This window comes from Phocoena phocoena, chromosome 4 (genome assembly GCF_963924675.1).
Source record: "Phocoena phocoena chromosome 4, mPhoPho1.1, whole genome shotgun sequence".
NCBI classification, from domain to species: Eukaryota; Metazoa; Chordata; class Mammalia; order Artiodactyla; family Phocoenidae; genus Phocoena; species Phocoena phocoena.
The window spans coordinates 28,053,439-28,065,807 of record NC_089222.1 but is presented as its reverse complement, the minus strand read 5'-3'; the positions used below and the strand labels follow the sequence as shown (position 1 = coordinate 28,065,807).

Below are 12,369 nucleotides of genomic sequence, written 5' to 3'. Positions count from 1 at the left end.
GCTGTGTCTCCATCTTCTCACATGTTTTTAATAATGTCAAGTTGTCATGAACCATTATTGGTTGCCGCCTTCTTTCTTCCATTTTCTCTACATTCTTTTTTTTTTTAAAACATTTTTTTTTTGGCCATGCGGAGTGTGGGATCTTATTTCCCTGACCAGGGATTGAACCCACATCCCCTGCATTAGAAGCGTGGAGTCTTAACCACTGGACCACCAGGAAAGTCCCCCTTCATTCCTTTTTATTTTTATTTTTTGGTCATTGGTCATCATTTTAAATCCCTTTGCATTTTCCTCTTTAACTTAGGAAAGTTATTTTATATCTCTCCCTCAATTTGAAAATCCAAAACCACAGATTATTACAGGTGAAAGTAAGAAAAATGCTTTTATGCAAATGTTAAATAAAGGCAGAAATTTTGAAATGAAATGGACATACTGAAGTCCTGGTGCCATCAACACTTACAGGTTTTGAAAGGGTCCATATACTTGCATCTTTAGAATTTCTCTACTGTCTCCTGGGAAAAAATAAAGTTCTGCTTATAGTTATTTATTCTTGCAACATGAGATGTGGTATAGATGGGTGTTAGCTTGTGTACTGAGAATTTTTCTACAGAATCTATTATTATATATATTTTTTACCCTTAGAAAAAAGAGGAAGAAGTTGATAATAAACAGTTTAGATTAAATATTGAGTATGTTTGAGTTAAAATTACCATGGATTTTAAACAACTATTTTGGTCAGCTTGAACTTGCCACACCTGTGTTTTGACTCTGACTTTGAGGCAAATTCTCCTTGTAGAAGTTACCACATATGAGCCAGTAATAGTTTTGGATTCCCAAACCTCTTTCTGCATTTTAGGAAGGACTCGTTTTCCTCTCCCTTTACTCTCCTGTCAGACTGCCCCTCCCCGCTATCCCCCATCTAAGATTTAGGCTTGGAAGAAACTGGTTTAATAAGGGGCCAGTTTGTTTCTAATAAGAAAAGGGACACTGTGAGATATCTGAAGACTGCCTGAGGTTGCATTTGTTTATTTAGATGATACTTTAAGATCCAGTGTGACAGAAAAGACAACAATAAAATTTTAATGGGAGGTCCAGTGTGTGCCAGGCACTGTCAGTATTTGGGATTTATCAGTGAACCAAAGATTAAATTTCTTGACAACTCCCTCGGTGAGAACAGCCAGCTAACCGAAAACATGCAGGCCCAACTCAGCCAAGCCCTTGTCTAGGAAGAAGCGTTAACATTTTTCTCTGTCATCCCCACCTGCCATATCTGTCCTCCTGGAGAAACCTAGGGATAATGAATAAGTAACCAAGATAAGGAAGGATGGACAACTGGTGCCACTTTAGAGCTCTTTTCTCTTCTTTTTTTTTTTTTTTTTTAAACAACACCCTTTTAAAAAAGTACTGTGTACAAGTAATCAATACAGTAGAAATTGTGGGTAATCCAAGGTCTAGGAGAAATGAATTAGACTGTAAGTTATTTGAAATAGGAAAACCATTTTGTAACAATATTGCTAATCTCCTAATTAAGCTTACCTCTGGTTAAGGCTACAGTTCAGAATTTATTGTAATTTTAATAAATCAAACGAATTCCTACTTCTTATATGATTTTTTTAAAGGACAGTTTAACTGTACTAATTAGTTTTATGGAAGCATAGATTGCTACTATATGAAAAAAATACCAAGATTTATGTACTTAATAGTTTAAATAGTATTTTTTTTAAAAAAAAACAGCTTTGTTGAGGTAGAGTTTATATACTGTGACACACTTATTTTAAGTGAAAACTTCAATAATTTTTATTAAATTTACAGAGTCATGTAGTTATCTTCACTATTCAATTTTAGAACGTTTCCAATAACCCACAGTGATTCCTTGTGCTCATTTAGATAGGCTTTTGTGAATTAACTTGGAAGCAATCTTATAGCATCGTATCCATGGGAATATATTTTCTAAACTGACTTTTGGATGAACGTTTAAAAGTAGAGACTGGGTGTTTATAAATATACTCTCTAACTTAAGATTTATCATGTTTATTTCAGATAAAAATAAATATTTTGCAAGGGTTTGGGTTCTACTTAAAATGAAAACTGAAGCTCTCCATATGAGAAAGTACCACAGAATTTTTTTCAAGTTATTTCATACTGCAACGTGTGTGTGTGCACGTGCGTGTGCATATGTGTTTTATTGCAATTAAAAAAGTTTGTAAAGTTGACAATCTCCCTTTGATTAGAACAGCCACCAGTAAATATAATGGATTTAATGACTTTCATGGACAAAGCGTGATGAGTTCTTTTGAAATAGGCTCATAAAGATTTTGGGGACAAATATTGTAACATGATAGCTGAAGATTTCCTATGGATTAAAATTATAATGATTTTATAATTCACCTGGGTCAAGGTAGCTGAGCATTTTGAATTTATAATAAGGTACTTTGCATTACTTTTAGAATTACCTAGTAAAACATGTATTTCTTTTAGTCTAGTCACATTGAAGACATATGGTCAGACCTAATTATTATTACATAGTGGGCAGTTTTTTGTTTTTTGTTTTTTTTTTAAGGATAATACGTAGGCCAGTATATAACAAAAGGTGGTTAAGTTATTGTGAGTAAATTCGATACATACTGAATATTCCCACAAACTTGTTCTGTGCTGGGTACAGTAAAACATAAACCAGCAGAGTCCAGACCTTGAAGTAAGTATGTTGTAGAATACTTTTGAGTATCAGATAAATAATAAAAACTTTGGTCATTTGTTTTATTCGTTTTCTTTTAGGCTAAAGAAAATTCTTTAGAATAAAAGTAGTTAGAAATACAGTTGGTGTGATTGAGTTTGAATTTGGACGGAGCAGAAATTTATATTTTTTTGGCGGCACTGAATATAACACCATTAAACAGAATACAGATGTGCTTTGTTTTGAAAGACTCCCAATATATGAAATAATTGAAAGACGTATTTGATGGTGGTTCTTGGCCTCACCAAAAGGAGTATTTCATCTCTGAAAATACCTACCCAAGGATTTTGCTATATAGCAACTCCCCAGTTCATTAAAGTATAGCAGCTCCCCAGTTCATTAAAGTATTTGTTTAAAGATGACTAGCTCTATGACTTTGAGGTAAGATAAGGGAATTGACTTTGTAATTTATAGGCTTTTGCTAACTAATGATAGCAGTAAGGTAGACTGAGTTTAAAAAAAACTAGAATGGTACTCAATGTCACAATATAAAAATAAAGTTGATATTGAATTAAAATGAATATAAAGTAGAGCTTCCCTGGTGGCGCAGTGGTTGAGATGCCTGCCGATGGAGGGGACACGGGTTCGTGCCCCGGTCTGGGAGGATCCCACGTGCCGTGGAGCGGCTGGGCCCGTGAGCCATGGCCGCTGAGCCTGTGCGTCCGGAGCCTGTGCTCCGCAACGGGAGAGGCCACAACAGTGAGAGGCCTGCATACCACAAAAAAAATAAAATAAAATAAAATAAAAAAATAAATAAATATAAAGTAAAGCTGATATTATAGTAGTTTTCTAGGTGGCTGTGTTCTGGGAGATTGATCCAGCAAACACTAGTTGAAAATTGAGGGATAGTCTTAGTAACAGAAATCTTTGCTGTTAGTGTATATGCCTCATCTCACTTTGATTGTATATTGCTAGCTTTTGTACACTTTTCATGTTGAATTGTAATTGTTTTTATGCTTCAGACAGTGAAGCTTAGAGCTGTACCTGATTTACATATTGTCAGGGTAAATAGCAAGGAGTCAATAAATACTAGGTAACAGTATATTGCATTAAAAGACGGAGAAACATCTTGAAAGAGGCAGAAATATGGTGGATGTTTTGAGACTATTTTTAAAGATTTTTTCTTCATTCATTTGGAGAAATAAAGTGACTTAAAGGGAGGAAGGCATCCACATTTTCTAAATCTCAAAGATAGAAATTATGTTAAAAATTGATTTTTGATTAGAAACAATGAAAATGCTGCTGCTGCTTCTTTTGATCTTTCCCATGTCAACCAATGTTTGTTTCTTTTAACTTCTAATTAAATATTAGAAGTGACATCAGTGAGCATATTTTTCACTTTGCATTCAGCATACATGTCTTGAGCAGAAGCTTTGACCCAGGTATTGAACTTAACGCTGTAGAAAAAGAGATCGACACAGATCCCACCCTCAAGGAATTCTCGTATTATACTAATTCTGCAAACAAAACTGAACCAATCAAATTTAGAAGAGAAATGTGTGTCTTCAAAAAAAACTTGAATGTTGGCATAATCTCTTTAGAATCATATACTTTAGAAAATTGTGAAAGATTATGTTTTATTTGATCATTTTGCTAATTGTGAAAATATTTTTATGATTTTGTTGTTATTAAGAAGTATAATTTATATATATTAATTCTTCAGGGGACCAGATCCTATCTTATTTTATTCTATGAAATAAATATTTTATATCTCTCATAATTTAGGTTACATTCCCAATATGCCTACATTTTGTATTGTCTTACATAGTTTACACAGAAAGCAGAGTGAAAATTTTCTAAAAGCAAAGCTTTTTAAGAATGATGGCTGGGCTTCCCTGCTGGCGCAGTGGTTGAGAGTCTGCCGGCTGATGCAGGGAACGCGGGTTCGTGCCCCGGTCTGGGAAGATCCCACATGCCGCGGAGCGGCTGGGCCCGTGAGCCATGGCCGCTGAGCCTGCGCGTCCGGAGCCTGTGCTCCGCAATGGGAGAGGCCACAACGGTGAGAGGTACCGCAAAAAAAAAAGAATGATGGCTAAAATTTTAACTAACTATGGCAGATTTATTTGATGGACTTCTTTTTGGCAGTGAGGGCAGCTTAAGTGTGCAGACACAAAGAACCTAGTCATTAGTGATGGACAACATTTCATTATATTAGTATGAAAGAAAGCCAGAACACATCAGAGTTTTCAGTTTCTACACTGCTTTTTATTTTTTTTGAAGGAAAGGTTGAAATCTTTAGCTGACACTGAGACATATGCAGTGCCTTAAGGCTCCTCCATGGTAGTGTGAAGTATGAATAGGAATTATGTAGGAAATGAGTGACATTTTTTCAAATTGTTCAAATGTTCTTATCAGTGTTTACTGAGTATATTGGTGGGTATGTTGAAATAAGGAAGAAGCAGATTGAATACAAAAGAAGCATTGGTTGTTCATATATATCTAGATAAATGGTAGTAATTTGTCTACTTTTTGTGTCTGTACGTGTATATATCTATCTATCTATCTATCTATATATATATATAATTTTCCCCCAAACCAGATTATCCTCTCCTTGAATCTTGTTTTTTTTGAGTAAACATATATTAAGTATCTGTTACTGTGTAAAATATGGTGCTAGCTGCTGTGGCTGGATCAGGGAGGTGACTGGGACAGAAATTTTGCCCCCTGGATACATTTTTCTATCCATAGGTTTGTATATGTTGTATCTGGCATGCTGTAGCTACATCATAATAAATGCTGGGGATTAAAAGCATGCTTCTTGATTTCTTCATTGATTCAATGAATGTTTATTGTGCACCAAATAGTTATCAGATTTGAAAGTTCTAGTGTTGCAGAGATAAGTTTAACTATCATTTAAAATTAGAGGGAGATTTTCATTTCACCATTTATTTTACAATAAAGAGACTGATCCAGAAACACCGAGTGATAAGGACAGGTAGCTAGCAGCTTGGGCAGTTTGAGGCCTTTGCCACGTTCTCTCCTTGGCTGCCCTCTCTGCTAGTGTTGCTCCAGCACAAGGCTACTCTCAGGAAACTGTCTGGAGAAAATGACCCTCCACCTAGCCAGTGTCCTTATTTGACTCCTACCTCTACCCAGCCTCAGTAAAAATTCTATATTCAGAAAATGAAATTATATACCATTTGGAGGAAAACTCCCCTAAGTAATAGTTTTTAAAACCCACTTTATCCGAACTAATTCCTTCCCCATCCTTCAAAATTTCTGAAATAAATTCAATCATTTCTATTGGGATTTCATTGTAATCTATTATGCAAGTTCAGTTGGGTGGACATTTCCAACTGCTTTTTCCTTTAGGTGTATGTGGGGGGAGAGTGGTTGCATAATACTGGTTTGTGGCATTAATTAGCTATGAAAATATAGATACGTGTTTAAGGTGAAGACATGAAGGACCTAGAGTCTGTCATACAGAGGGAAGTAAGTCAGAAAGAGAAAAACAAATACCGTATGCTAACACATGTATATGGAATCTAAAAAAAAAAAAAAAAAAAAGGTTCTGAAGAACCTAGGGGCAGGACAGGAATAAAGATGCAGATGTAGAGAATGGACTTGAGGACATGGGGAGGGGAAGGGTAAGCTGGGACAAAGCGAGAGAGTGGCATGGACATATATACACTACCAAACGTAAAATAGATAGCTAGTGGGAAGCAGCCACGTAGCACAGGGAGATCATCTCGGTGCTTTGTGACCACCTAGAAGGATGGGATAGGGAGGGTGGGAGGGAGGGAGACGCAAGAGGGAGGGGATATGGGGATATATGTATATGTATAGCTGATTCACTTTGTTATAAAGCAGAAACTAACACACCATTGAAAAGCAATTATACTCCAATAAAGATGTATAAAAAAAAACAAAGACAGAATTATCAGGTGTGTTGCTACTTGCTTGCTTCAGTTTCATTAGCTTTTAAGCTTTTAAACACTAGCTGCTAATAGTTTGGGTGATTATAACTTTTGGCTTAAGTTTATATCAGTGGCGAGGAACAAATAAATACGCTTAAGGAACACTTCTGTTGCTTTCTTCTCTGGCTCCCCAGTAGGGGGAATATACAGATGAATAAAGTCGTGGATCTAAAGGAAGACCATGCATTCTAGTATAAACAGGCAATCCCAGCATGAAGAGTAGAAGATAATACATTCTGTGAAAAAGGAGAGGAAAAGAGCTGTGGAGGTTAAGAGCAAGGAAACAATCTTTTACATTTATGCTGCTCAAATAGAGGTTTGTAGAGGAGGTGACCTTTGAAATGGGTCTTGAGGGTGAGTGGTTTGGACATGATTGGGAATAGACGTGCTAAGCAGATGAAACATGGTTAAAGATATGGAGGACAGATCAAATAATTCAGTGTGACATCAGAACAGGTTATTTAATGGAACGTTATTAATGTGAGACTGATTCATTTAGATTTTATTTTACAGGCCAGGGTTTGGTAGACTATGGACTGGCCCAGGCTCTTTTTTGTAAATAGTTGTATTGGAGCACAGCTATGCTCAATTATTTGCATATTGCCTATGGCTGCTTGGTACCACAATGGCAGAGTTGAGTCATTCAGCAGAGACCATATTGCCCTCAAAGCCTAAGGTATTTTCTGTGAAAGGCTAGATAGTAAATATTTGCTGAGTCCTGCTTTAGACCATAGTGGAGAACGACCGATTCGGTCAGGGGACTGGCACGGAATAGTTTTCAGGAGAGTTTGTCAGACAGTCCTTGTTAGAAGTGGGGAGGAAGGTGGGTGATGTGGAGGCTTGTAGGGTGTTTGAGTTAATCTAGTCCAGTGACTTCTAGTGGGAGTAGAGAGGCTTTAAATTCTAAATAGATTAAGTAGATGGAATCAATGGGATCTGGAAAAAGATTTGATGAGACAAGCCTTGGAAAGGGAGGAGGGAAGGCTGAGTGAAAGATTTTCAGCTTGGGTGACTGTGTGGTTGCTGGTGCCGCAGAAACAGGGAGCACAGAAGGACAAACACTTGTAAAAGTTTCAATGACCTGTTAGAGCTAGAACACTGACGTGTCTGCTAGAGGACTCGGTATGACCACATGAGGTTTCTACCTTATGGTTTTTGCAGGACCCAGGAATATTTACCACAGTTAGCTGTGGAAAGTTTTATTTTATTCTTCCTATTTAAATGGACCGATTTACTATGAGAATTATTTTTATGACTGTTGTGCATTTTTTAGAAAGTTTGAGCTTTTGGGTTGTTGTGGCTAAAATAATTTTAAGTAGAAAACCTTTCTTGCTCTTTGAAAAGTTAAATCGGTTCAAAGAACTTTCCTGAAGTACTTAAACACAGAAACAGCAATGCTACTAGAAGAAAAGGGGAACATTTCAGCAACCTTCAATTTTTATTCAAAGTCAGATCCTCATTTGAATTACATGAAGATAATTTTTGCCTTTTACATTTTGCTTTACAGGAATTGCTTTTTGTTTGTAAAGGTAATGCCTGCTTATAAAATACTAAATTATAAGAGCACAAGTTGCTAACACTCCTTCTCAAGCTACTGACGTCTGCTAATAGTTTGAGCTATACTGTGGAGATACTATATCCTTTGCCAGGATTACAAAGACAAAACAATCACTTTGCCAACTGTGCATTTATAGCTTTGAATACATGATGCTACCTACAAAATATCTGAATCAATTTGGTCCAAGTCTCCAATCATATGATTCTCTGACATAATGAACTCTCTTCATCCATCTCTCCAGACAATGTGTTGGTGTTCCTCTGCAACTTGCCAGGCAGTCTCTGCCTCAGAAGGTTTGCTTTGCTTGCCTCACCGCTCATGGCTCACTTACACGTAAAACTGGTCTTATTTCCTAATCTTCAATATTAAAAAAAAAATTATATTGGTGACTAGTAGTCTTGAGGAAAATATCCCTGTTAGAAGAGATAGGATTATCCTAGGAGACAAAAATCTAAAGTGATCATACTGATGAAATCAGTTGTACTTATAAGAAAAAAAGAAACTTGTTGTATTTATGTAAATATCATTTTGTGAAGTCAGATTAATTCAGTTTTGTAAATAAACAGGGAGGGAAGAGTTGGCTTGAGGTTTTAGTCAGAACAAATTTATTCTGATTTAAAATTTATCTTAAAATGTATGTGTATTTGGCTAAAAATAAAGTTGTTTAAAACTACAGACTGGTGTAAACTTAAAAGTGAGTTTTTCTCCTACCTCTTGTTTCCTCCGTCCCTTTCCTATAGTAACAATAATGTTAATTTTGTTAACTTTTTTGAGAGATTATAATGTGTCAAGTATTGTTAATTTTTTATTTTTAACAATAACTTGATGAGATAGGTACTACTTTCCCCCTCATTTTATACTTAAAGAAACTAAAACATAAAGAGTTTAAATTACTAACTTGTCTGTGGTTACTCAGATAGCAAGTGACAGAGCTGGAATTAGAAACCCAACTGGCAGACTTCAAATTGTACGCACTGAGTCACTTTATGATTATGTTATTAATAGTATTAAAAATTTCCTGCCCATTGATCCTAGAAGAAAAAAACATATGCCAAAAAGTGTATCTATGTACACATATATCAATATATGTTTTAATCCTCTTTTTTAAAAAAAAAAAGATTGAGAAATGGACTGTCTGGTGAGGACGTGTATACTTGTGAAGTCTGGTTCTTTAAGGGAAAAAAAGAGAGAGGAAACAGAGGGTAGGCAGCTTCCTTTTTAAAGCACAAGACCTGGAGACTGCAGGAACACACTAGTTCCACTCACACTCTGTTGGACAGACTTGGTCATGTGGCCACATGGCTTCAGAGTAATCTTTAGCCATGTGCCCAGTTATCATGAGGGATTCCATTGTTAAAATAAAGGCATAGGAATGCCTTTGGGGGCATATGGGGGTCAGTTAGCATCTCTGCCATAAGTATAAACTTACGCTATTCTCCCTAAGCTAATTTTTTAAAGTTTCATTGGATTTTTTTTATAGAGATGAGAAATAGTCTTTTATTTTGATAAAATAATTCATATATAGAAAATTATTAAATGTTGCCTAATGCATTACTACTGTCCTAGCATATTAACAAACTCCTTGAGAGCAAGTCTGGCAAAGGCATGTGGAATAGCCTCCTTACTCCCCAATTCAGATATCACAGCAGTGCATTTGGACTATTGGCTATTAGGAAGACCTGGTGCTGAATTAAAGAGCATTAGTGGGACTTCCCTGGTGGTGCAGTGGATAAGACTCCACACTCCCAATGCAGGGGGCCTGGGTTCGATCCCTGTTCAGGGAACTAGTTCCCACGTGCATGCCGCAACTATGGAGCCTGCCTGCCGCAACTAAGACCCGGCGCAACCAAATAAATAGTAAAAATTAAAAATATAAATAAAATTAAAAAAAAAAAAAAAGAGCATTAGTTTACTCTTCTTGTTTGCCACCTGGGATGTCAAGTCATTAAATTATTATCTTTGGAAACCTTTGGTTTTGAGGTACTCTGATGTTAAAAAAAGTTGCAAAAGAATTTGTAGTTGTAGCAAGAATTATAAGAATTATTCTAAGAATTATAATAATTTCATATTATAAGTCATTATGATTCTGTGGATGAACTATGAGGAATAAAGTCCCCAGAAAAATCAGTGAAACTATACATTTCATTTTTTACATATTTTTTTCAAGTGTATGCAGCTTTAAAAAATGCACTTGTCCATATACTTTTATTTTCGGATTTCAGGCTAAAGAGTGACTCAAATATAAATTTATATTGATGACATTTAGTAGGTAAATACATTTTGTAAAAGATAAATCTTCAGAAATTGTAATGGATGGGTACAAATTAGATAGAAACATTAGGCAGTTACAATGGCAGCTTCTGTCAATGATTGTGTTTATATTATGTTATACAGCAAGTTACTGATTTTTAACATTTCAACACTGTTTTAGAATTTTGATTTTGGAGAGTAAGTGATTATTGAAAAATATTAATGCTAAATAAAAAAGCTGTCTTTTATTTGGATTTCATTTGCCAATGTAATGTAAACACTAATAATTTAATACAATCCATATAATTTAAGTTGAGGGAAGCTTGTTTGGTTTACTCTGTAAATAGTTGGTATTAATCCTGTGTTGGATTCTAAATTCTGACTTTTGTTAGAGACTGTTTCTTGGTTTATATGTCTAAATTCTGGCAACTATATTTTAAAACTTCTTTTTTCCCTCATCAAACAGTTTTAATGTTATATTTGCTGGTGGTCCAGAAGAAGTTCTAAAAAAGTTCCAAAAGTCAAACCACAAAGTGGTCTTTGCAGCAGATGGAATTCTGTGGCCGGATAAAAGACTAGCAGACAAGTATCCCATTGTGCACATTGGGAAACGCTACCTGAATTCGGGAGGTGGGTAAGGTGCTGGAAGAAAAGCGTAATGCAAGACATAGTAAATTATAAATATTGATGAAACAACCTTTTTTAAAATATGTAACTGTAGACATGAGGTTTGAAATAACCATTATCTTCTTTTCCTATGGGAAAATTATATCAGTTTAAAATCCAGGGCTTCCCTGGTGGCGCAATGGTTGAGAGTCCGCCTGCCGATGCGGGGGACGTGGGTTCGTGCCCCGGTCTGGGAGGATCCCGCATGCCGCGGAGTGGCTGGGGCCGTGGGCCATGGCCACTGGGCCTGCACGTCCAGAGCCTGTGCTCCGCGACGGGAGAGGCCGCAGCAGTGAGAGGCCCGCGTACCGCAAAAAAAAAAAAAAATCCACAGTGCATTTTAAAGTTGACAAAGCATTTTTTCATCTATTATATTATATGATACTCCTAACAACACTAGGCGGTGTAAATGTTATTATTTCTGCATTATAAGTGAGAAAACCCATGTTTCCCCGATTTAAGTGACTTTTCTTAGAGACATTTAGTTATTAAAGGAAAAACAACAGGGATGCATGTCTTCTGACTATAATTTCATTAAGAATTTCCTGGCTCTAGAATAATGGGTTCAGTAAATTCCCTTACTTAGGAAAAAGTGCAAGTTACACTCATGTAGCTTTAAAAAATAGGCATTACTTAATTTTATCTATATTTTAAATATATTGGAGTAAATTATTTATCTTGAAATCCCTAGTCAAAAAAGAATTCAACATTGAGTGTCTAGGTGTACTTTAAGTACTGCATTAGCTATGCCACCATAGATTAAAGGAACAAATTATCACATTTCTCTCTTTCCTTCAAAAAATAAAATAAAATTTGACTTTGGACCTTATTATAACTCCAAAATGTTTTCCTTAGATTGTGAATAATATAAACACATGGCCAGAAGACATGGCTGTAGGATGGGGGACATGTCAAAGAAACAAGTTGGGTAGAAATTGCAAGCCACACTGGGAAAACAGATTTTGGGGTAATTTATATATAATAACTGATTGTATTCAGGTCAGTTCAAATAAGTGCTGCTTGAGATATCATCATGTCTGGAATCTAGACTTTGATCAGTTACTTTTGTCAATGAAACTTTCAGCAAGTAATTCCCTTTCTCTGAGATGCCACAATTGCAGCCGTACTCACCTGCATTTTACTTTAGCAACCCATTTCCATATGGTACCTTGGAACTTTGTCAACCCACATAAATATCACATTTTTGAAACCTCAAATCCCAGTGTGTACTACCTAGTTTCAGC

At 35.9% G+C, this 12,369-nt stretch overlaps 1 protein-coding gene across 2 annotated transcripts in view; it reads left to right on the top strand.

Annotated features, from left to right (window-relative positions):
• The window catches only part of PLOD2 (procollagen-lysine,2-oxoglutarate 5-dioxygenase 2), a 105,524-nt gene that overhangs the window by 44,439 nt on the left and 48,716 nt on the right, over positions 1–12,369 (top strand). For both annotated transcript variants that reach the window (XM_065876004.1, XM_065876003.1), the window contains exon 4: positions 10,926–11,089. In XM_065876004.1, the coding sequence (XP_065732076.1) occupies positions 10,926–11,089 (164 nt within the window). The remainder of the gene's footprint in view (positions 1–10,925; positions 11,090–12,369) is intronic.